Source organism: Sturnira hondurensis, unplaced genomic scaffold, assembly GCF_014824575.4.
Source record: "Sturnira hondurensis isolate 20B ecotype Veracruz unplaced genomic scaffold, ASM1482457v3 Scaffold0022566, whole genome shotgun sequence".
NCBI lineage: Eukaryota > Metazoa > Chordata > Mammalia > Chiroptera > Phyllostomidae > Sturnira > Sturnira hondurensis.
In genome coordinates this window covers 8,430,993-8,458,414 of record NW_028095197.1, presented here as the reverse complement: position 1 = coordinate 8,458,414, position 27,422 = coordinate 8,430,993, and the positions used below count along the sequence as shown (strand labels likewise).

General features: G+C 36.9%; 1 protein-coding gene across 2 annotated transcripts in view; it reads right to left on the bottom strand.

The window, feature by feature from the left end:
- The window catches only part of ZCCHC7 (zinc finger CCHC-type containing 7), a 214,872-nt gene that overhangs the window by 22,564 nt on the left and 164,886 nt on the right, over positions 1–27,422 (bottom strand). For both annotated transcript variants that reach the window (XM_037036012.1, XM_037036011.1), the window contains exons 3-6: positions 13,641–13,684; positions 12,339–12,464; positions 10,974–11,144; positions 722–757 (exon numbers count right to left, since the gene is read on the bottom strand). In XM_037036012.1, coding sequence (XP_036891907.1) covers positions 722–757; positions 10,974–11,144; positions 12,339–12,464; positions 13,641–13,684 — 377 coding nt within the window. The remainder of the gene's footprint in view (positions 1–721; positions 758–10,973; positions 11,145–12,338; positions 12,465–13,640; positions 13,685–27,422) is intronic.

The following is a 27,422-nucleotide window of genomic DNA, read 5'->3' as shown; positions in this document are numbered from 1 at the left end:
TACATATAAAATGACTAGTAAGGCTACAGTGAATTATTGAAATTACTTATGCTGAATATTAGAAATAACTGACTTCATGATACTGAACATTAGTCAAATGACTCCATGACAGTTTTCTGCTTCTACTCAGCCTAAAACCACAAGAAAAGGACAGTGGAGAACTGAGTAACTTGAATGGTATCAAGCAGATATTTATACACGTTGAATAAGCCAAGAAGGGCTTAAGGATGCAACACTTGCATTGCTCTGTAGGGAAGATACACTAAGCTTTGTCTAGTTTGATTAAAAAATAGATGTAACTATTTCGGTAAAGCTGGAAAATTGATAATGGAAGGTAAAGGGGACTGTATGCTTATAGACTGTAGATAAAATACAACATATTAGACACTGGATTACTATTATTTTTTATGGCTCCTATCGTAACTTTCCCTCTTTGATTTAACAAATATAGTTTGGGAAGACTGAGAGACACCATGAGGTAATTGTTACATGATGTGAGTAACAAAAAAACAATCCACATCTTTTAGGAACAAGAGATAAAGGATAGAGCAGTGGGCAGGGGAGGGGAGAAAAAGTGTATTATTGCTGTTTCAGTGCAAAACCTCTTCAGATGTTGATTATCTTCCAGTAGAAGATGCTTGTCTGTATTTTATGGTCAGCAGTTCAGAGAAGGGTAAATGGGCTAGGTCTCGGGGAAAATAAAAAAGGTGTTTCTACTCACCGTTAGGTGATACTGCCTCCAGATTTCTGGGCAAGCCTGGAAAATAAAAATATTGATCAGCTGGGAGCATGAAACAAGGTACTTTACAGCCTGTTGGTTTTGGCATAACCCAGCATCCACTGGTGTCGGTCACAGGAAAATAAGAAGCTTAACAGAAAGGGTCTGCATTTCAGCTTCAAAAACCTGGCTAGACAGTTTAATTGAATTTTACACTGCTTTAACACACTCCCTGCCATTGTCAGAAAGCCAGTAACAAAGTTTTCTCTCTCTCTTTCTCTTCTTGGGTTAGAAGTTTGGGGCACTAAGATGTGATTAAGAGCCATAACTCAGTTAAACCGATAAATGAACAGCAGCAGTCCAAATCAGTAAGACTCACCAAGTACACCTTTTAAAAGAACATTTTGAACTTTGCTAGTATGATAGAAAACAATTTAATAGCAACTGCTTTTTAGAAGACCTCACTGTGGTTATGTATTTCTGATGTCTGTTGCCATCTTTTACCTAATTGCTTTCTAACCTTTGCTCCTCTGTGACATAGGGTAAAAAGAGAATTAAAGTAAAACAATACCTCAAGAATCTAAAGTCCATGTCTTTTCCCTTAAAAGTCTAGTCTCTTCCATCTTTATATTTGTAGAGATACAACTTAAAAAACCCAATGAAACGTCAATAATTTTGTAAAAGATGGATTTACTGAAACCAGAATAGTTAAAAACCAAAAAGAAACAGCAGCAGCAGCAACAACAAAATCACTTAGGGGATATTTTCTTACGGATAAATCTTCTTTCCTTGAACCTGAATTATGACTCTGTTAAGGAGAGACACTCTTCCTAACCCAGTTCTTTATGAATAGTTGACGACAGAACATATTTTGTAAAATAACTATATTATAGCAATGGTTTTAATAAATTAAACCACCAAGTGGCAATACTTCAAGTGTGAATTTATAGCGTTTGTGTGAAAATGTGTATATATACACACATATGCATGCCTAAAATTAGAATGACTTAAGTCTTTTAAAACTCCTTATAATCTTTGACATGCACTTTGAAACAATTCTTTACCCGATCAGTCATCCCTGACTCATTTGCTTTTCAGGGTAGTGATAAAACTAACAAATCTAATTTATATCATCTAAAAATATAGGTGTGGTGACAATTTAGAAAATAACTTTTAACAGCAAATTTCTGATTATACCATCATAAGTGATTTGACAAAAGAGTAGATTATGACCCAAATATGCTGAATATTTTATACATTATGCTTTTTAAGCTTAACTACCCTGTGCAACTGTCTAAAGACAGGTGTGGAAATTAGACTATTTAGTGGTCAGCTTTCCAATTTAAATGTCATATTTATGCGAAGTGTCTGACTCAATAAAGCCACTTACACACAGTGGTTTAAGGATGAACAACACTGATCAAAGGAAGACTAGTTTTAAAAAAACAGAAATCCGCCTCAGAAGGCAAAGATCATGGTAGGTAGCAAACGACAGCCACAAACCTGTAGGTTCCAGAAGTTCTTAAGGATATATAAAAATAACTATTTTTATGAACACTTGCATACAAATACCTAATGTACAATATTTCTTGAAGCATTCATTTCGTACCTTCTATCATAAGCTTTTTCTGTGTATATATAATTTCAGTGGGGTGACTGTAAACAAGCAGTTATTTATACATTAGTTATGGGTAGTTCTTGATTAGCACAGTATCCTCAGAATAATACGGTTGAAAAATCGCAATCACTGGGTTGCCATACACTGGCAGACTGCCACTCCGCCATGGGACCTTTATTTGTGTGGCAGCAATTCAGTAATAAAAGAAAGAATTACTTGGTTTTTGAACAATCATCTGATTGCTCTGTACATGAAGATGATGGCTAATATAAAAACTAGTAGTGAGAGACGTGAAACTTCTTTTCTCTTAGTAGACAATAGTATTACAATTTAAAAAATCCTACTTGACTGACTCCTAAGTACTTTCAGCCAACATTCCCATGCAGTTTCATTTTACTCTTTTCTATATCATATATTTCTATGTAAAGTTAAAAGAAGTAAAGAAATATTTCCCACTTCAAAATAGGTGCCAACAGAAAGTACACATCTTTATTTCTAAATATGACATATAACCGTACTGGTAATGAATTTTTTAAATGTTCCATCTTTTTATGGCCGTGGCTTCTACTTCATTTTACTTCCTTCGTCACTGCACACATTTTTCTTTTTTTAAATCAAATAAGAAGCCACAGTAACGTCTATAGCAAGAGGATTACCATTATAACCGAAACTCTAAAAACTATTTAAAAAAACTGAAAGAGAGTGCCCAGTCTGCTGTGGAACTCATCTAAGATAAAAATGCTACAAGCTATTAAAACAGAACTGTGTCACAGATTGTTCTGGTGACCTCACCGCAAGGGCACTTAGATGGATGGCAACCCCGGAGGGCCTCCTCAAGTCTCACTGCCGAAAACACACAAAGTGCGCTTGGACATCTGCTTTAGCAACGCTCTACCTTGTTTGCCAACTTTTCCCAACCAGTTTCCCCCTCTATTGTGTTTTGTATAATAAACCATACACGGATAACTGAGTGTTATTATTCATAAATTTCGAAGATGAATCAACACAGTTTGCCACCCCGGATGAATTGAGAGTTTATGCTGTGCATTTCGACCCATATTGAATTTTATCAGGTGCTAATTACTGTTTTAACAGAACAACGGCTTAGTGCATCTGTTGTTTAATTCCCACTTCCCTATTCTCAAATGTGAACATCAAAGAAAATAAAACACTCAACCTTAAACAGCCCCTGACAGCAGACCAAGGCTCAAGTGCTCAACAGACAAGGCCCTCGCCACCAGTCCTCGTATTTCCACAACAATGAACAAACACAAAAACAGCACTAAGCGGCCTTTCCTCCTCCTCAGCTCCCCTTGGCCAGTTGTCTGCCTTGTACTAGAGAGAGCCCTTGAACGCAGCCCTGCTGGGAACACAGCACAGGAGAAAGGATTAGCCTTACTAACATGCTAGCATTTGCAAAAGGGAAGAAAAAAAAACCCCACCCCAGTACTGTATTTGGTATATGAATAACCAAAATGTATGAGCTGACAAGAGACCAGGACAGGCCTGTGGCTCCCCGGGAGAAAATGTAGCTGTGATGAGTGACAGGGCTTTCAGGAAATATGTTCACAATCACAGACAGTGAAGGCCATGACCTAGATCGTTTAAGAGCTTGTCTTGTCAAATTATCAAAAGCTTCTTCCTCTCTGAATAAAGAGTGACATAAGTGAGTGTCAGAAAGCTGCAGGCTGACAAGCCAAGCATACAATAACAGAATGCACGTCACATACATGCTGAACACCGCCACTGCTAGCGGCAAATCTTAATGAGAGCGCGGCCAGCCCAGGAGACTTGGGTCCCTGCTGGCACAGCTACTCATCTCACAAAAATCCTTCAGCTCCAAGTCAGTCAGGCTCTGACACGACAACTACAATTACGAAACACAACTTTTTAACAGAATCCTCTGGTGCTTTGTCAAAGCCTCTGTTGTTAGGAGCTGGCCCCCTCAAGTCATTGTAGCAAAACAAAAGATTTAATAAAACAAGCAATATTCATTGGTGGAGGATAACATAAATAAAGGAGAATAAAGAGAATAATTTACTTTAAAATTTGTCAAATGAGAAGATACGGGGAGGAAGGCATCCCAGTCTCTGAACTCAGCCACCTCCACTTGCCCCACGCGCACATCGATGTCATTTTAAGGCCTTTGTGAGAAAGAGCGCCCCTCCTCCGAGTCCCGTCTGAAGGCTCTTCCTAAACCACAGCCACCAAGTCATCTGCCCGTAGGGCGCTTTGGTGGTCACTGTGCACATACACCACTCCTCAGAGACACCGGATACTTATGTAGGCTATGATACATGTACACTGAATATACGTGAAATAAAATTTCTTCTACAAGTAACATTTTGAAGAGAACATCTCAGTCATTAGCCTTCAATTGAAATTCCATAAAGACTGCTGTAAGGTCTGAAATCACAGATATATACTATGATTTAATTATATGTATACACATAGATATAATTAAAATTCAACATACATTACTGTTTTAATAGTGCTTGTTCCATATTTCTATTGCATGAAAATGTGTCACTCGTGATAAAGAGAAGTCATAAATATATAACATAAATGTGGCAGTGTGTACAGAATCCACCTAAATTTTTTTCAACAATCAGTATGGAAAGCCATGCTTTAGTCTCTATCTCTAAGCTGCCTCCAAAATGAATCAGACTTCACAAAACCATCTTTCCATCCAAGGTCAAATTTTACTCAATCCCTATACTCTTAATCCTCTGTAATCAGGGAAATTGACAAGCCTCTTTTCCCCTTAAAGATAAATATTTCTCTTTGATGGTCTAACTTCAGTGCAGTTATGAGGGCATGAAGTCTGTCAGTTTTATTTGAAAATTTAACAATTCATATTTTATAGAAAATTATATCAAAAGAATTAACCAAAAATAATGTTTTCTCATACACATATTATACTGGGTTACCTTAAGCAACTGCATTTCTATTAAAAGAAATATTTTCACACCAGAGAATCCCAAACCTTTCTGGAGACATCTGGCTGTGATTCTAGACGTCTTGATTGTAATTCTAGAATACCAACATAAATAATTTTGCAAATAGTTGCTAATGCTTGTAGTATACCTGCTAGTTGTTAGCTAAAGGTATTATAAAGTAAAGCAACATGAAAACCAATAAAATGAAGCATGATAATGTAGCAGGTGGTATCAGTAACTTTAAAGCCAAATCCCTGGCTCCACTACTTCCTGTCTTGGGCAAGTTATACAGCTGTCTGTTTCCTCACTGACAAAATGCGGATAACTGTACCCTTTCAAGGGCTATTGGGATGGTTAAGGAGCTGCTCAGTATGAAGTCCTTGGAATAACACCTGACACATAGCAAGCACTTAGTTGATGATGACAACAAACTCTCCACACTTCTGATGCAAAAACTGATCAGGAGGAAACTGGAATCAGTAACGTAGCTTAAATAAGTGAAATCTACTATATAATGGGCAACTCTTAGGTGTGGCCAAACTTCAGAGAAAGCAAAAATCCCCACTCTAAGTGAGCTGTTGACAAGAGAGTAAGGAAGAAAGCCCAGAAGGACAAATCAAAAATATAGATTTTGTTAGGATATAGCTGCTTGTGCCACCTTCTTTGTAAAAAAAACAATTTCAGAAACAACACTGTGTATCTACTACATGCGATATATCTATTTCTACATTTAAGGTCTACTCAGTTTTGTTTTTAGTTGTTCAAAAATACATAGAAAAGAATATCTGATGAGATAAATCTGATCTCATATTTTATAGTTCAATTTTGGAATTAAGAAACCTAAAATATCTTGATCATGGATAAAAAACAAAAGCATCCCACACCATTCTCCAAGTTTATATATACCTTTCTTCAGTTTACTCAAGTTTACTTAATTCCTTTTCCACAATGTTTAAACAGTAACAATCCCAGCTTCCTCACTAGCCTTTCCTCGTTTGTATAGTAACTGTAACTACCGTAAACATTTTGGAATACTTCATTCCAAACTTTTTTCCCATGCAAATCTATATACATATATAAATATTTAAATTTATATAAAAACAGCATTATACTTCACATGTTGTTTTGTAATTTATGGATTTCTTATTTAATGGACTAGTAACTTCATCATATTCAATAATCATTTCTACATGATTTTTTTGAAGTGGCTGAAGAGTACTCCATTATATGGGACGTTATAAATCACTTAAGTCAGCTGCAATGTTAAATATTGGAGTTGCTTCTAATTTCCATTATTATAAACAACTCTGAGAGGACCATTCTTGCAACTCTATCTTTGCAAAAATCCATTAACTGAACTCCAGAAAAGTTATCCGAATGTGCTTTCCTGGCACAACTTCCCTAACACTGAATATTCTTTTTTTTTTTTTTTAAGATTTTATTTATTTTTAGAGAGGGGAAGGGAAGGAGAAAGAGAGTTAGAGAAACATCAATGTGTGGTTGCTTCTCACATTTCCCTTTTACTGAGGACCTGGCCTGCAACCCAGGCATGTGCCCTGACTGGGAATCGAACCAGCGACCCTTTGGTTTGCAGCCTGCACTCAATCCACTGAGCTACACCAGCCAGGGCACACTGAATATTCTTATGGAGACACCTTTTTCAATTTGTAAGGGTTTTTACATATCACAGATAATTATCCTATCACATATTTTATAAAACTCTTTCCCAAGTTGTGGTTTATCATTTAGTTCTATTAATGGTCTCTGGATAAATACACTTTCTTAAAAAGTTAAATCTATCCTCCTTTTTCCTTTATGGTTTGGACAAGGGTGTCATGGTATTAATAAGAACATTTAATCCAATGTATGTATTTATTATGATACTTAATATATTTGGTCTTATTTTTGTTCTCATTCTTTGTTTTTTACACACTCTCGCTATTTCCATTTTTTCCTATCATTCATTATATTATTTAAGTCTCCTTTGCCTCACTTGAAATTAGAAATCTAAAAATTACATGGCTTTTTTCTTATAATTAAAACAAATTCAATTTTATTAGAATTACCTATGGTCCACATTACTGTAGTTTAAAAATTACATTTGTTTTTTAAAGACTTTTTCCTAAAATTTAATTTTAAAAAGATTAACAGGAAGTATCTGGCATGTACTCTATGCTTTCCTGGTTTCACTGTTCAATGCTGCTTCTTTTATTCTGACTTTCCCCATAAATTCACAAGTGAACAACAGCTTGGCTGTGGCATCTATTTTACTCAGAAGGCTCTAGCCTCTAGACATTTCTCTACTGCCTTCTGGCCTTTAGTACTGCACAGAAGTCTGATGCAAACCCGATGTGTGTGTGCGCATATGTGTGATGTGTGGATGTATGGTTTATGTTTGACACTCAGAAATCTCCTCTGTGTCTAGATTTGGGTCTTTGTTCTCCCTCATAGTGAGTATGTGCTCTTCTGATCAGAATTTCCTTTGATTTTATTTTGGATTCTCCTCCATCTTCTCTATTCACACAGAGGAATGAGTTAGGATTTTCTTAATTTTCCTCCTATTTCCTATTGTGGGTTTATTCCATTTGGAGTCATCTCTGATTCCTTTTTTAAAACTAGAATTCTCCATGCATGTCTTCTCTTGCCTTGGAATGAGAATGATGCAGACTAGACTTCCGCAGGCCTTGAGCCATCTTTGCACTGCAAAAGTCTGGAATCTCAACCAAGTACTTTCATACAGTAGTTAACAAATGAGACATTTTCCTAGTACAGTTCACAAAGAGAAAATTCATATTCTTCACTATAGCAAGAATATGAACATGACTGAATCATTGGTTTTCATCATAAATTCTCTGCGCATGTAACTGGTACTCTGGCATTACAGAAATCTGAAGTGTGGCTACAAGGATGTATACAGTAAAAATTGAGTTTCCTGATCTCTTTAATTTCTAAGAGATTAGGGCATTTATAGTTACTAGGGCTTCAGAAATCCTCTGTGAATGAACAGAAAGTCCAGTAGGTGGAAAGATGAAAACCACAAAGGGAAGACAGTATTGCCAGAGGGTATGAACCTTAAAAAAGCCAAAGGTATCTCCATAAAGAGGGAGGAGTAATGGCTGAGAAGCAGCCACAGCAAGTAAGAAAGGGTGACAAGCATCTGAGGGGGCTGCAGGGGAACAATGTTTTCTGTGGAGGGCCAGGCTTCGAGACAGATGTAAAGCATGGGCCTGGCTGAACCATTCCAGCAACCCGGGGCCAGAATGACTCTGCTTCCAAGCAAATCCTCGTGAAGAGCTTCTTCAGGAATGAGTGGAGCCCAGTGTGAGTTGGCTCCAAGGAAATGTTATACCAATTGGGCAGCCTGGGAAAAGATCAATGAGTGTCTAGAACCTTTAGCACATAATTATTTAAAAAAATAAAATAAAATAAAAACTACTATCTTGGCAGATTTAGGGGAAACAGTGCTGCCGTTTCTGCAGTCAGTCACAGCCTAACCCTATCTTAAAAACTTATATTTGCTGGGTTATTAATCCTCAAGGCCATTTTAGATAAAGAGTTTAACATACATTAGAGGCCAAAATTAAGATGTTAAGCTGAATGGGCTACAGATTTAATTCACAGCTGATTATATAGCCTATTACAAATCATTCTTCACTGTTCTGTACTAAAACACTTATTAAAAAAAACTGCTCATGATAATGTCTGAGCCCCTTCTGTTATCACAGGCAAATAAGACCATATTTTTAAGAGCTCTTTAAAAAAGAAAGTAGAAAAATACTACTAAACATAACTGTCAAAGTAGAGAATCTTACTAAGAAAGTTGTGATCGACAACTGAATGCACAGAACAACACTATAAAACTAAGACAACTTAAAATTTACTATTTTTAAGACTTAGCTAATATTGAAAAATAAGTTTAAACTACTGTGAAAATGACAACTTCTATATATTTTTTAAAATATTTTATTTACTTATTTTTAGAGAGGGGGGAAGAAGAAAGAGAGGGAGAGAAACATGAATGTGTGGTTGCCTCTCGCATGCCCCCAATTGGGGACCTGGCCTATAACATAGGCACGTGCCCTGACTGGGAACTGAACTGGTGACCCTTTAGTTTGCAGGCCGGTGCTTAATCCAGTGAGCCACACCAGCCAGGGCACAACTTCTATCTTTATGCTCTATATATTCTCTAGTCTTGAGAATCATGTTTAATATCACTAGTGGCCTAACAAACACAAATTAAAACAATAAGATGCCATTTTCTCCTTATCTGACTAGCACAATTTTTAAAGGTTGATTATAATTAGTGTTGAGAGCACTCTTAAACATTGCTGGCAAATGGATGTATTGGTGCAATCTTTTAGAAGAGCCATTTGACAGTATTTCTACAGACTTAAATGTATACATCCTTTACTTACACAACTGTATTTGGCATTTGACCTACCAAATTACTCTTACAGGTATGCATATATATAAAGATGTTTACTGGAGCACTGTTTGGTAACAACATATGAAAATGACAATATAAATCTAAATGTATTGGTAGAGAAATGGCTGGGTCAGTCTAAGGGTACATCTTTTTTTTGCTTTTTAATTTTTTTTAAAAAAGTATTTATTTATTTAAAGTATTTTTTATTGATTATGCTATTAGTTTTCCCCAATTTCCCCCCCTTTATCCCCCCTCCGCCCCACCCCCGCAACCCTCCAGCATTCCTCCTCCTTAGATCATGCCCATGGGTTGTACACGTAAGTTCTCTGAGTCCTCTAATGGTGCATCTTTACGAGCTGCTACAGAGACACATTCACAAACTTTCCAAAGTAGAAAAAAAAATCAAGTAGTATGTCAGTGTGTAGGACAGTAACCCTATTTTTATTTACATAAGAAACGCATATACCACCCATTCATATTCTAGTTTGTTTTAATGTGAAATTCATCACAATAGAAAGCCATGTTAATTTACTGAGCAACAGGCTATCAAGTACACTCACTTCAATTATAAATGAAATGTTTATGCTTTGTATCATGTCTTTGGGAAGTACAAATTTAAGAGAAAAGATTCTTACTTTTCCTATAGCCTTTCTGGTCTTTAAAATTGTGATCAGAACCCCGCAGACATTCCAAATATGATGTAAAATTATGTCCAACAATGTGCTTTAGCACATTTAACAATGTGCTAAAACTTAAGGTGCTGCAGGGAACCGAAATGTCTTCTAATTTACCTTTTAAAAGAAAATCTAAAGAATTGAAATGAGCAGATTCAAAGTTCTGGTTGTATGTCCTTGCATAAGACTATTCTACCAGCAGGAGTCATCAATAAGTAGCATCAAATCAGGTTTCACAGAGATCTTTCCACACACTGTTATGTGAATGTATTTCATCTAACTATACACGAGTTTATGTACAAAAATTTGATGTTATTTACTACACATCTCTTTAATTTCAAGTTTTATTCAGCAAGCACATTAAGAAAAAGGGGCTCTCAGGGTTTTACAGTGTTTGTTGATGCTGCCTTCTCACGAACCTTTCTCTAGCAGCCCTATCCTGATATATGAGAACGCTTTGTCACACGGTCAGTGGCCAAAGGGACATGACTATCATTACACACAGTACCGAGTAAACATTGTTTTAGGGAGGCTGACAGTTACAAATTGGCACATTGCCCCCAAAGCCTGACAAATTAGCTATATGCAGGATACTTACATCAGCATAGTGGCCTATCATATCACATCGGTCACATCGTTTCCTCCAGGAAGACCTTTCAAGACATCTGTGAGTAGAAGACATGGGCAAAAAGCAGTCTAAGCAAAAGCGGGCAGGACAGGCGTACTGGAGGTGTCCTCTTTCGGAGCAGAGGCAGCAGGGGCGGACTTTCTATGTGGCAGACAAACAGAAAATCTCTTTAGTAGGAGATCATTTTTTCTTTTTCTGTATAATTCCATAAAAAGTTATTTCCCATTTGAGACCCCCAATGAAGACTAAATCTGGAGCCTAATGATAAAATAGAACAAAACGTCTGAATTCAGAGCTTTAACATAGCTGTCTGTATCCTCTGGTTGCCAAAAACGCTTATTACTCTGCACATACTAACAGCTGGCATCTTTGTACTTCTTACACCTCGTCTTGTAGGAACACTAGCAAAGCAGAATGTGTCTGAGAGGGAAAGTTTCAACAGGATGATGAAGATCTGGAACCTAAGTCATAGGAAGAACAGAAAAAGACTGTTTTGCTTAGAGAAGCAAAGACAAAAAGGAAACAAATGAGAGCTGTCTCAAAAATTTAAAAGAAAATCATTTAGAAGGGGGCGTAAGTAATAGAAATATTTGTTACGGGCTTAGTATGTCTCAGGAACATCTAAGAGCTTTAGTGTAGTGTGGTTCCAAAGGCTGATGCACATTTAATACAATTTACATCAGCAAGTATTTATAAATGCCTAAAACTATAATTTTCTTTTTTTTCAAAATTTTTTTTACAGATTTTATTTATTTATTTGTTTGTTTATTTATTTATTTAGAGAGGGGAAGGGAGAGAGAAAGAGATGTAGAGTAACATCAATGTGTGGTTGCCTCTCACATGGCTCCCACTGGGGACCTGGCCTGCAACCCAGGCACGTGCCCTGACCGGGAACGGAACCAGTGATCCTTTGGTTCGCAGGCTGGTGCTCAATCCACTGAGCCACACCAGCCAGGGCAAACTATAATTTTCTAACAATGAAAATTATCCCATGATAAAATAAGCTGATAAAGGCGGTTTAGAAGTGAAAGGGGTCTCAGAAATCATCTGATTCAATCTTCTCATTTTATAGACAAGAAAAGAGAGGCACGGAGAATGAAGTGATTTGCCTAAAGTTTTCCAACTACTGATGGGAAGCTGAAATGGATTCCAGGTTTTTTGATCCCAGATTTATTGATCGTTCTCTACTACTACTCTAGGGTATGACCTATATGAAACATTAAGAAGAAATTTAACACATATTACATAAGATTTGATTTCTAAGGTTACAGGGTTTCAGTCCTCTAAGATTTTGACTTTAACAAGGCAGAAAGAAACATTACATATTTTACATACTTGTGGAAAAGGGCAGTTTTTTGACAAATGGCCACATTTGTCACAATTTCTACAGGTAACGTTTTTGTTTGCTGTATAGTATCGGTGGGTCCATCTTCCAGAGGATCTGTTATTACATATCTGAGCCTAAGGAAAAAAGTTAAGAATTAGAAAAACTATTTCACCGTGTCCAAGAAAATTAACAGCCATAGTTCAATTTAGAACCCAGCAACACGAAACTTCATGTTCTTAAAAGGAGTTAGAAAAACTAAAAAGGGATGCTATAAAGACAACTGGACTTTTTGTCTGCCCCGCCCCCATTCCTGGATGCTCTCCACGTGGTTCCGCTTTTTTGGAACCTTTCTCCACTCACGGTTCAGGTCCAGCAGGGACTGATACGCACCAGGCATTCTGGAGGCATTCAGGCAAATACTGCTGACTTCTATGCCTGAACATACACCATATTTTTCTGAATGAGAAGCTTGCTTGAGTTTTTGGTTGGGGAATGGTGTGTTTAAAATGAATTTCTCTTTTGTAAAATTATAAAACTACACAGCTACTGAACACATTGCTCCTACTGAATAGCCTAGGGTTACTGCCTATAAACTAAATTATGATTTCTAAGAGAATGAGATTAATTTCCTTCCACCAGAGTCCTTGTAAAAAACCCATTCTACTTACAATGACCCAATTCTGGTTGTCTCATATTCTAGCCAAAAGCCAGTATCTTGCAAAAAAAAATATTAGCAAAGCATATCCTATGGGTATCTAAGAGAGGAATATATAAATGCCAAATGTGCTTTTATCTTTTTTGGTAGAATTTCATCTTTGAAAAAACCTTCATCTTTTATTTATTATTTTGTCAAATTGGCCAAGTAGGCCCTAAGACATCTTAAACTAATTATCCCTTAAAACTTCTCTTCTACCAACATGTAAAATTATTCTTTTTTTTTCTTGCCATCTGCTACAATTAAGGCTAATAAACACCTGCCACATCCTAAATATAGCCTAACCATTTCCTTACCCAGAAGAAGCGGTTATTTCCGGCGTCGATCTTTAGTGGTACCTCACCACCGCAGAGAAGAAACAGGAGGGAAAGGGGACTAACTCATGATGGCAATTAATTGACTAATAAAAATCAAGGCTGAACCACACTTCTGAAAAATTCAATTACCCATATACTGACATCAAACTTTTTCTTCCAAGATACTCAGGCTGTCACTATTTTAAAAAAAGTTTATTATCATAATGAAGTGAAAGAAAACTTGGAATCAAAAAAGTGTTAATCCATTGTTCATAATTTCAAAAACAATTTGATTTTACCTCAACGTCTTTGTCACTGATGAACCAGTTTACACCATCTTCTCCTACAAAATAAACACAATGTTACTCAATTTTGACACCTTGAAAACACTTATGGGTTGACAATAAATTATTCAATTACTTAGTACTGAAATTGGACCCCAAAGGTGTATCGAGACATGTAGGTACCTTAAACCTCTTATTTTGGTTCCATTATTACTTGTTATTACTTGTTATTACTTGTTATTATTACTTGTTATTCCATTATTACTCTGAACAAATACTTAACCTCAGTTTCTTCCATATAAAAAGTAAATCATATTTGCCTTGTCTACCTAAAAACATTATGAGATATGTGAAAATGTTTTGAGAACCATCAAATTAGAATCAAATATAAGAAAATCAGTGAAGGGACCAAAAACCTAACAGAAGAGAGAAAGAAATCATCTGAACTCCCCTTACCTGACTATAGCTGAGCTTTGAGAGCTAGTGACCACAGCCACCCCCCACCGATGCTCCAGAGGTTTGCAGTCTGGGGAGTCACTGCCCTTGAGTACCAGGGCACTCCAAAAAAAATCCCTGTGTAAACAAGCATTGCCAAAACCTTCCATCTTCTGAAGGCCTAAATCCTCCCCTTTATTAAAGTGGTGTAGGAACCTTTACCTTTGGCTCTCCAGGGAGTTATACTTACTGAGTGCTCCCACACTGTCTTTTCTCTTGTTAATTATCTTCTCTACTGTCAGTTAACTTGCAGCCCCCACCCCAATTTGGGATCCGAGTAGTTATCAATGTTAATGGTGTCCACTAGCCTTCCCTTTGTAGTTGACTTTCATGATAACATTTACCAGAAAATTAGACTTTGAACAGTCCCTCATGATTAGAGCTAGATATTCAGTACTATTTTTTAAAAAAATTTATTTTAGAGACAGAGAAAGGAAGGGCAGAGGGAGGGAGGGAGAAGTCGAGGGAGAGGAGGAGAGAGAGAGAGACATCAGCCCATTATTATATCCATTTATGCATTTGCTGGTCAATTCCTGTATGTGCCCTGACTGGAAGATCAAATCTGCAACCTTGGTGTACTGGGAAGACGCTTTAACCCACTGAGCTACCTGGCCAGGGCCTAGTTGTATTTTAGATCCATCAGTGGTTGCATGATACTTGACCTCCTTTTTGCTTTTGTATTTTATTATTTTTGATGTTATTAAAAAAAAATAGTACTGCCCTGGCCACCAGGCAGCTCAGTTGGTTGGAGCATGGTCCTGATCCCTGGTCAGGGCACAAGCAACAAGCAACCAATGAATGCATAAATAAGAAGGACAACTAATTGATGATATTCTCTGTCTCTAAAAATCAATCAATAAAAAAAATTAAATTACAACGGCAAAAACCTAGGGGGATGGGGAGCTCTATATTTTTCTTTATCAGCTGTTTCCTTTCTCTGCACTATTCCTTTACAAAACAGCACATGGCTGTTATTCCTCTGGTCCACCCATGGCCCAGGAGGAAGGGACATTTGACTAATGCAGAAGCTAAAGTGTCAACAAAAGACTGAAAGATTTTTTCTCTCCCCCCAAAGCAAACTTACAATTTTCTCCTTCCTCCTATCTGCTCCTCTTCTCTATCTCAAAAACACAAATTGAGCTTGACTCTTTGAAAGGAATTTTGAAGAGACATGAAGTAATCTACATTTTCCCAGGCCTACCAGAAGTAACATTTTAAAATAAAATACTCTCACTGAGAAAACCAAGAGGCTGCTATACAAAAAGACCAATCCATAGGAGAGCAGAGATGCTGTGCTGATGATTATTTCCTTTGTAAAATTTGGAGGCTGCATCCATACACTGAGAGTGGAGAATACATTAACTAGCAGCAGCTCCTTATTCCTTCATCATCACCACCCGTGCTATTATTCTTTCATTCAAAGGACTCATCTAAGGAGCAAGCTTTCTGTAGCTTTCCAAACTGCCTTTGTATCTCAATGTCCTCCATCATTAAAATTCAAAATGACCGCTTTAACTCACTTTAATTATAAACCTGACTTCATAGTGTCCTTAAAAAATGAAATTCAAAACCAGTGTAATGCAAAACAGCAACTGTTGCCACCCTCAATCCCCAACAAATTCACACAAAACAGGAAACAGTGAAAAAGGGAAGGGTTTGAGAGAGAGAGATCCCCCCCACTTAGACTGTTTTAACATGACTGTGGGATTCACCAATAGTCTGGGTTATGTGCTAACTCCTCTTCAAGATACAGCATATTCTTCCTTCAGAAAAATCTACAGACAAGTGCATAAAATAGGTTTCAAATGCAGATAACATCAGAATTCTTAGTGGAAAATGAACAGATACATAATCAGGAACACATAAATCAACCCTTGGCCCTACCCATGGTTCTGTCTTGGAAATGACAGGTGACTCCTGCCCTGGCCCTTTGATCTGTCCTGTTTGCTTAACTCCCCAAAGTCCCAACCTAATGAGAGCTTTTGTCTGCAGGGCAATTCATTAGAACACCCACAGACAGCCAGTTCTCTACTTTGCTAAAGACCTGGTATGAGACTGTAGAAACCTGGGGTCCAGTTCTAACCAAATCTCTTACTTGCTGTGTGACTCTGGGCAGGTTATTTACCCTCTCTGCATTTGTATAATAATGGACTGGACTACATGGTATCCATGATAACCTCTAGCAGGAGATTTATGTGATTCTATCAGATTTTCAATCATTATTGGAATCAAATATACATACAGGCCTTTGCAACCAGCACAGGGTGTCTTTCTTTATTTTAATGAATGAATGAATAAATTCAGCTGTCTTGCTTTAAAAACAACTTCCACAGGGCCCAGGAGTACTCCTCTTCCATGTATTCACCACCCAGTGAGACTGAGTATAAAATGGGATTGCCCTAAAGTGTAAGATTAGGGCTGCCCTAGAGATGCTTACTATCAATTCTCGGCTACTTTATAGCCTTGTCGTGCTAATTTCCAGTCCTGTGATTCTTTTTAGACTTCAGAATTGTAACCAAAGCAATAGCTGATAACTCTTTCTGCATGTAGTGAAAGGTTACAATGAGAAAGATGCTATAGTAAAGATAAATAAGAGCTTATAACCTAGTAAAACACAAGGAGACCAAAAAAGTAAGGAGCAATAAAAGAATAAAAAAATACTATGGTAAATTAAGAAAGGAGATGTCTGAATTTAAGGGAGAAATGGGAAAAAAGTCACAGAAGGCAGTGCCATACAGGAAAAGTATAATTTATATATTATAAAATATACCCATGTAAAAATAGAGTATGATGCATTCTGACAAATGTATATACATACCTTTGTATTCACCAAACAATCAAATGTAGCCCATTTCCATCACCCAAGAATGTTGTTACCTTGTGCCTATCTGCAGTCAACCCCCCAACCCCAGGAAACTACTGATGTGCTTTCTGTCCTGATAGGTTCATTTTGGCTGTTCTAGGACCACATAGAACTAGAATCATATTAACATATATGATGTATAACATATCATTTTGTGTCTGCTTTGACTTTGGAATATTTGTGAGATTCAACCCACGTTGCTGGGTAGTAGTAGTCTGTTCCTTTCTTACTGCTGAGCAGTATTCTGTTCTCATTAGGTTGGGACTTGGGAGTTAAGCAAACAGGACAGATCAAAGGGCCAGGGCAGGAGTCACCTGTCATTTCCAAGATGGAACCATGGGTAGGGCCAAGGGTTGATTTATGTGTTCCTGATGATGTCTTCATTCATTTTCCACTAAGAAGTCTGATTTCATCTGCACCTGAAACCTATTTTATGTACTTGTCAGTAGCTTTTCTGTGGATATAATAACAGTTTAGTTGGTCATCTCCTAATGAACATTTAGGCTGTTTCCAATTTGGGGCAGTTATAAATAAAGCAGCAATAAACATTCTAACAAAAATCTTCCTTTTAATTGACACAGACTTTCATTCTTGGGAATATACATAGCAACGGAATTACTATGGTAAGCCTACCTACCTTTATATGAAACTGGCAAATTTTCCCCAGTGGTTGTGCCATTTGTGCATTTTCACCAGGAACATGAGTGTTCTAGCCCCATAATTTCATCAACACTTGGAATAGTCAGTCTTTTAAATTTTAGCCTTAAAACAGGTGTGAAGTAGTATGGTATTAGGGTTTTAATGGACATTACTCTGATGACTAATGATGTTGAGCATCTTTTATATATTTATTTTCCACTCATCTTTTTTCAAAAACTGTTCAAATTCTGAGCCTGATTTTAAATTGTTTTTTTTTGAGGAGTAGTTGTCTTTCTTCTTTTTATTGAATGATGAGTTCCTTATATATTCTAAAGACAAGTTTTTTATCAGACATGATCTGTAAATATTTTCTCCTTCTGTGGCTTGCTTTTTTTCATTTATTTTTAAAAGTGTTATTAGGAAACCAGAAGTTGTAATAAATTTGAAAACTTTCCCCTTGACAATTAATGTTTTCTGTGCCCAAAGAAATGTGCCTATGCAAGGTTACAAGCACTTTCTGTAAACTTCTATAGTTTTAGCTTTTTGTTTAGTTAGTGCCTATTTTCCCCCACATGAATATCCTGCTGTTCCCCTGGATACTGGAAAGATTATCCTTTCTTTATTGATTACCTTAGCAACTTTGTTAAAAGTCAATTGACTACACACATGTAGGCCAAATTCTGGAAGTTCTATTGTGTTGCACTGAGCTACATGCCTATCATTCTGTACCACAGTCTTTACTACAAAAACTGTAAAAGTCTTGAAATCATGTAAAGTAGGCCTTCCAGCTTTTCTGTTCTTTCAAGAGCGCTTTAGCTATCCTAGACACTTCTGATTTCTGTATGAACTCTGGAATAAATATCAGTATCTATAAAAAGGCCTGCTGGGATTTTGAAGCCCTGGCTGGCATAGCTCAGTGGATTGAGCATATGCCTGCGAACCAGACAATCACGGTTTGATTCCCAGTCAGGGCACATGCCTGGGTTGCAGGCCGGTTCCTTGCAGGCTAACTACCAGCAGGGGATGCACAAAAGGCAACCATACATTGATGTTTCTCTCCCTCTCTCCTTCCCCTCTAAAGATAAATAAATAAATAAAATCTTAAAAAAAAAAAAAAAGGCCTGCTGGGATTTTGATTGACACTGCACTACATCTATAGATCATCCTGGGAAGATATTTTAACAATATCAAGTCCTCCAAAACATTAATAGTTTGTACCTCTTCATCTATTTTGGTCTTTTTAGTTTTTCTAAACAAGGTTTTATAGATTTCAATGAACAGGTCTTGTATCTATTTTATTAAATTTACCCAAGCATCTCATGTTTCTTTCTGTTATTATTAATGACTTATTTTTAAATTCCATTTTCAATTCATTTATATAAATACAATTGATTTTTGTTTTCTTACCTTGCATCTTGCGAATTTCTTTTACTTTCTGTTAATATGGTGCAATACAGTGATTTTAAACCAACCTGTATTCTAAGATTAACATACTTGGTTACATGTATCATTCTATATAATATACTATAGAATTTAATATGCTGGTATTTTATTTAAAATTTTTACCTCTGTATTTATGACGGATATTGATTTATACTCTACTTATAATATCTTTGTCTGGTTTTGATATTGGGGTAAAACTGGCCTCGATGGAAAGAATTTGTGTAGGTGTTATTTTTCCCTAAATATCTGATAGAATTCACCAGAAGTCATCTAGGCTGGAGTTTTTCTTGTTTGTAGGCCAGGAATTTTACTTGTAGAAGGATCTAAAATAGCAATTCTATTTCTTTAGCAATGGAACTATTTACATTTTTTATTTCTTTTTAGGCCAGTTTGGGTAATTTGTGACTTTTGAAGAATTTATCTATTACTTCTAAACTGTCAAAATGATCAGCATAAAGTTGTCCACAATAGAATCTTACATTTTTCCTTCTGTTCTTCTAATTTGTACTTAAGCCCACCCAGTAGTACATTTTTTTATCTTGAATATTATATATTTCAGTTCTAGAAGTTCCATTTGGCTCTTTTTATATCCATTTCTCTTCTTATTATATTTATCTTTTTCCATCGAACCTCTGTGTATATTTGTAACAGCTGTTTTAATTTTAAAGTCCTTATCTACGAATTTCATTCTCTTATCAGGAGGGCAAGTGTGGAATAAGTTAACACAATACAGCTGGAAGCAGAAGTCTTGTACAGGACTTTATAGGGAAGATGAAGGAGAATACTAGTAAAAAGGAAAGGCACAAGCAACACAATGGAAGAGGTAAAGGAATATAACAAACAGTACAGTTTGACTGGAAAAGGGAGTATAGTGATTCCTTTACCAGGAATTTCCACAGACGTTTTTATACATAAAGGATACTGAGAATTAAAATACTACTACTTATTAGAAGCTTTTTACCTGGAATACACATAAAAACTTCATACATATTAACCCTATTCTTCTGAACATAAAGTTTTCCATGCCCCCTTTCAGGTTAACTTTACAAGTCTTCCTATGGTGTGAGCTCACCAAGGAGTGGTATAGCAGGGCTCTTTCTCCCACAGTAGTGATTTGAAGGCAGAGACACTACAAGAGTACGACAGGGTGGTCTGTTATCACCAAGCGACAACCAGAATATTTCATCTCCCCGGAAATAAACTTCCAAACAAAACAGTGAGCTTCCCCAAAAGTGAACTCATCCACTTGAACGTCTTCCCCCAAACATTTTCTCCTACTTGTGGAACTATTCTACTTTCTTCTCTCTTACTGCATGGTAATAAAGATAAACACCTTTCATATTTATCTGGTGATTCAGGGTCTACAAACTGTTTTAAATTTACATTTTATCCTCAATGCTCCTGTATGTTACGTTATGGTTTCACAAATGCTCACTCTATGTGTGCACTACGAAAAATGGCAACTGGTGCTTTCTGTGACATAGAGCGCTAAGGTTGCTATTTACCCACAAGACTGCATTCAGTTTTCAAAGGATCTAGGAAAATTTGGACTAGATTTCTTAGGACCAAAGCAAGTTCATACTCTGCTTCAGTTATTCTTAGCCTGTCTACATTCTAGTGCGTGGGAAGAGCTGAATATCATCCCTTTGTTGAAAGAGCAGCCACAGATGATCAGAGTTCTCTCCACCTTTGTGATAATTTGACAGAAAATAGTAGTAAAATGTTTTCCCAAAGGTCACTGAAGGTTACAGAAGGACTGAGTTTGGCACATCCAGCTGGTCAACTGCAGTACAGGTGCTAGGAACTAATCTTTTCCTGAGCCTAGTATCCAACAGCTCATAAGGAAGCCACAGATGCTGTTCATATTCTAGGTATTCTAATTTGTAACATCTAAAATTGTAAATCTCAATAAATTTAGTGAGAAGGTATATATTTATGACTTCAAAGACTAGATTTATAATTTTTCTGGACTAGAATTTAATATTCAACAAATCAGACATATACATTTATTTTGCCACTACTCATTATTTAAGAATGTAGCCCTGGCTGGTATAGCTCCGTGGACTGAGTGCTGGCCTGTTAACCAAAAGTTTGCTGGTTCAATTCCCAGTCAGGGCACATACCTGGGTTACAGGCGAGGTCCCCAGCTGGGGGTGTGCAAGAGGCAACCAATCAATGTTTCTCTCGCACATCAGTGTTTCATCTCCCTCTCTTTCTTCCCCCCACTTCTCCTCTCTCTAAACATAAATTTTTTAAAAAGAATGTAACTGCAACTTTCTTCAAATTGTGAAATGTTTTTATTTAATATAGTGTCAAGTTAATCTTCAGCAAATATTTACTGAATAGCTCCCATGTAAAAGACAGTGTGGGAAACAGAATGATGACTATAATGGTACCACTGAGTAATTTGCCCTATCATCGGGTTAAAGAATCTAAAATGCATTACTGTGTTAACTAAATAATCAAGATAATTTTTTAAAATAGAAGGATGATTTAATTAATCAAGTTTTAAAAAAGACAAAATGCTCACTATTACTTGGGAAAATGGGCTATTTAATAGGAAATACTGAATACGGTCTACCAATGAGCAATGAACTTTTGATGATGTAATGACTACACTGACTGAAGAGACTTTCTTACAATATGTAAGTCCTTTAGCAACTGTTTTCTCCCCAAATAATCCTAGTCTGTGTATGGGTAGCTCACAGTTGGAGAATGGGGGAAAACAGACATTGCTTGGTTTATACACGCAATCACTGAGGCACCTAGATTGTGGGCCTTCTCAACGTCTAGTCTCTCACTTGCCCAAACTGACTCATGAGACACCACTTCCATCCCTCTAAAACACAGTGAGATGACCAAGAAAACATAAAGAACATAAAAGTAGAGATGATGTGAATAACCCTCCCACCACATAACTCAAGGTTAAATAATTGTGCAGTCACAGCATAAAAGACAAATGAATATTACATTGTTAAGTTTACTGCCCACACTCCCTTTTTATATACCTAATATTTTTTAAAGCAAAAGGTCCTCCTGTTTGTAATATAACAATCCCAGTACTTCCCCATCTCTGTACTTCTTATTTTATGCCCTTATTCTTCAATACTGCCTCCTACCTTGACCAATTCTCCACCTAACCCATCCAATTTTTGTGATTACAAATTCTTAATGTCCATTAAGGCACAGCTCCTCATAGTCAATATAAATGGGTAGTAGTCAGTATTTTTCTCATTTCACCCCGGTAAGCATTTATAATTGCCCTGGCTGTTATAACAAAACACCTTCCTAGTTCTGGTCTCCCCTCATGGTTTCTTCATCTTCCATTGTTTGCTCAAGTAACCAATGGTCCACTCTTTGCCATCCTTCCCCTCATTCTATATTCTTGGTCCCAGGTTATGTCACACACGCCCACAGAGGAGACCGAATCTCTAGGCCCAATGTTTTCTTGAGTTCCTGATCTATGGGACATCTGGATTAGACGTCTTATAGGTTCACTCAAACACACAATCGCCAAAAAGAACCTCTTCATTTTCTCCCCATTCCTTGTGTTTCTCTCTTAAAAACGGACAACCCTACCTCTCCTCGTTATCTCAGTCTCTTTTCTAGATCAAAACCTCAACTCTTCCTGCTTACTTATCATATAATTACTCACAACACATCCTGAGAATTCTTTATCCATACAACCTCAATGCTAATTCATCGGCCCAGACATTTCTCACCTAGATTTTTGAAATAAGTTCTCTCTCTAGTACCACAACCCCTTTTCTAACGCCAGTTACTAAAGTAATGTTTCTAAAATGGGAATAATAAATATATTCTGCTCTGAATATATATGCCATATAATACCTTCCATGCTTTGGCCTTTATCTATTTCTCTAGCTTCATCCTTCTGGTCCCAATACTCCAGGTATGCCTAATAATTTCCCCGATGTGTACTGCTGTTCTCTACAGCTCTGTCTACGCACATATTGCCTGGAACACAAACCACCCCTAATTTCAACCACATGAAACTAGGATTTGGGTCTTCAAGTACATAATCACGTGTTACCTCCTCCACCGAAGTCTTCCCTGATGGCCCTTCCAAAGCAAGATGATCACTTTCAACTACACAACCTCTGGGACTTGCACCACACCACCTCAATCTTTTTATCTTCCAACCACCAAAGAACAATTGCTTCGTTATCACAGGTACTTATGTTTACTGGATGAGTTACTTAAATAAAATTTCTTCCTTTGATTTCTCTGTGGTAGAACTATTTTCTACCTCACTCATATTATGAAAGCATGTTATCTGTATGTCCTAGGCTAGCAATAAATTCAAAACCTGTATTAAGAAATATATTAATAAATATTTTATCTTCCTCACTATATCCTAAGTTCTCCGTGTACCAAGACCCATCTGTTTGGTACATGTATCTAGTTATCAGCACATCTTGCACACTTCAAATTACATTAGAAAAAATTAAAAAGAATAAAAGGAAACATAAAGCACACTGTGTGACTGTTCTAAACTGAGGTACAGAAGCCAATTAGATAATTAAAAAGTTCAGTAAGACTTTGAAAACCTGATTTTTTAAAACTTTTGAAGTTTCAAGACTTAAAACTTGCAATTTCTGTAGGAAGCAACCCTAGGAACTAAGAACTTAAAAAAAAAAATCACTGTTATTGAATAACATCACCCGGCAGACACAGGATGTACATGAGACACAAGATAAACTGGGTATTTATGGACGATCGTGCCTGTACCCAGCCCGTGTTCATGGGTTAAGGATCACCAAGATGAAGCTGTCACACTATCTGTGTCATACCCTTTCCTGAACCTACTTCTCCTCTACCAGATTTCCCCCTGGGATCTTCTCACTTCTAATAAGCCACAAAGCCAGCCACAAATGAAGCTACTATTCCCACCTTCATCAGCAGCATCTGTTATTTCAACGGAAACTTTTGAAATACACACAATGCCACATGCAAACCCCCTGGGGGCCGAGGCACTTTATTCAACTTGCATTCCTCTCAAACTGCTCTTTTTCATCTTGGTTTTCTTTATTTATACTTTTCCATTTAATGTTGGTCACAAAACCATTTTAGTCATTAAATTTTGTACTGGCAATAATTTAAATAAAACAAATTTTACCAGAAGAATTTGCAAGTTAGGCATCAAATTGCTCAGCTTATTTTACATCATATTAAATTTACCAGAAACAATTCATATTTTTAAATGTATGTAAACGATAAGTGGGGATTTAGCTTTTCTTTTTTTAGAGGTATAGGAGGAAGAAGAAAGAGGAAATAAACACAGGTGCTTAGCAGAGGGTTATACAGATCTCTTGTGAAGTTATTGGTCACATAAAGCGGCTGTGTATCACCAAAGGGATAGACAGGCTCGGACACACGTGAGGTTTCCGCCACCCAAAGGATGTAGTCAGTAAGCCACCGGACTACTGTTTATTTAGAAATAAAAGACTCTAAATCTTTATTTAGAAATAAAAGACTCCTCACATGATACTATGTAACAGGAAGAGAGAGGAAAAATTATTAACAGAAATAGTACAGCGGGATTATGGGAGTTGTGTCTTCTTTTTTAAAGCCATAGTCTTTTAATAAAGAGATATTACAAAACTTTTCCCATCCCATCTGGAAGAACAGGTCTTGCTAAATGTATACTATCAAAGGTGTTACTGTTAAAAGCAGTTATAAGGGAAAATAATTTACCCTTTTAACATGTACCATTCAATGTTTTCAGTATCTTCACAAGGCTGTAAAACCATCACAAATATTTAACTCCAGAGTATTTTTATTACCTACAAATAAGCCTCACACCAATTAGCAATTGGCCCCCATTCTCCTTCTCTCCAGCCCCCCATGGGAATTACTGATCCACTTTCTGTCTCTATGGATTTGCTTATTCTGGACATTCTGTATGAAAACAAACAACACGTAGCCTTCTGTGACTGGCTCTTACACTCAGCACAGTGTTGTCCAGGTTTACCCACGCTGTAGCATGCATTAGGAGATAATCCCTTTATATGGCCAAATAATATTCCATTGTGTGGATATACCACAATGAAATTTTATCTATCCCTCCATCATTCAATGAATATTTGGGTTGCTTCCACTTTTTGACCACGAGGAATAATGTTGCAATAAACATTTGTTTACAAATTTTTGTGTAGGTGTGTAGTTCCACTTCTCGGGTGTCTAGAAGTGGACTAGCTGGATTACATAACTCTGTGCTTAACTTTTTGTGGAACTGCCAAACTGTTTTCCAAAGTGGCTGCACCATGATTTTCCTTCTTTTAAAGATATCCATTGCTTGGCCAAAACATTTATTGGATATTCTGAGTCTATCAGCCATCTCCCTCGTGGTAGAACACTGACTGTTCTCAGTTAATGCCTCGATTTGATCACTACCAACTTCAACTGGCCCACCCGACGTGGGATATCATCCGGTGAGAAATCTCCAGCACGAAACTTTGCGAAGCACTTTAGAATAAACGTTCGATCAGTCACAGCACCTTCTCCACACACCGCACAAATCTTTTTTTGCATTTAAGTTACGTTTTCACCTTTCTTGAAATAATAAATCATAATACGCTGAAAATGTTTTGTATTTTCTTCCATCTTCAATATTAAAATGGCTACACAAAAATTCACCAATTTTTAAAAAGATTTTATTTATTCACTTTTAGAAAGGGGAGAAGGGAAGGAGTAAGAGAGGGAGGGAAACATCAATGTGCCATTGTCTGTCGTGTGGCCCCCACCGGGGACCTGGCCCACAACCCACGCATGTGCACTGACTGGGAATCGAACCAGCAACCCTTTGATTTGCAGCCCACACTCAATCCACTGAGCCACATCAGCCAGGGCATCACCAATTTTTTTTAACACACACTGATATGACAGTTGTCACAATATAATCTATCAAAATTGTTTCTAATGAGGTTAAAGACAACTAAGCATTACTAGAGCCATCTTGCGGAAAACAAACAAACATTTTGGCCAACTCAATACTGGTCCCCATATCTACCCCCACCCCAAAAGACCAAAAGGGAAATATACCATATAGACACTTTGAATATTTTTAAAGTGACAAGTACATATAAAACACATTTAAATTTAATCAAAAAGCTACTTTAAAAAATATGTTATAGGTTTCAGAGCTGTATAAAACTTGGTTATCTACCTGCTGGTAAAAATACCAAACTGGATTTCAGTCACGCTTCTATTTAACACCTTCTTACCTCTTTCTCAATCTTTTTTCTTTTTCTGTACCTATCATTAGTTTTGTGTTTGTGTACCTAGCATCAACATGTATTTTCTTCCATGTCTCATTCTCTGTTCACCTCTCTTAGAAAACAACCCACTCCCAAATAGTTTGCTTTTAATATCATTTATTTTGGCAAAATTTTCTTCAATCACTCTCCAGACCTTAAGACCAAATATGTCCAGGCTCACATTTATAATTGCCTATAGGATATATCATCAATGTCTTATTATAGCCACTACAAACCTAACAGTCAAAACAAAACTCATTTTCACAATCCCACTTGAAACTGGCTCAACCACTTTTGTCCCTGTTGTTAGTTATTAGTGGCTCAAAATGTATGTTTACTTTCATCTTAACCAAACGCTTCACCCCCTTTATCCAGTCAGGCCAGGTCTTACGGTCCCAAGCATCCTCCTCTGAAATGTCTTTCCAAGCCAATCCTTTGGTTTCCTTCCAGCCGACACCACCTGACTGTCATCGTGGACCTAGGACTGGTACAGTGTCCCTGTGCCCTCAACTTCATTTAATACACACAAGACAGATTTTCTCTTTAAATTTATAATTTCATACCATATTTTTATCAAAGTAATACATGCACATGGTTTTTAAAACTCTAATAATACTAGAAAACTATGTAAGAAATAAACAGCAGTTATTGCCTTCCTACTCCATCTCCTAGTCTCTAGAGGCAAACACTTTCAACACTTTAGCTATTTCTTTTGGCATTTATCTTCGTATTTCTAAATAATGTTCATTCTGATACTATAACATGAATATCTAAATTCCTAATAAAGGTAAAGAGGACTTAGTTTCCTTACAACATCCTACCTGGATTTCTTCTCCCTCCACCCCCGCTTTCCAGGTTAGTACTGAATCTACGACTATGCAGTAGTACATTACTTCCCTTCTTACACAACTTTGGAGTTTTCCTGTATCTCATACCAGTCCACTCTTTTCCTTTACTTGGCCTGAAAGTCTACGCGTTGCCATGCCTGCCACCAGCAACTCGCCTCTCTAAAAGGCTAAGTTTCGGTCATCTTCACATCTCCAGTATTAGGGCAATACCTTTTGTTATACATGCATTATA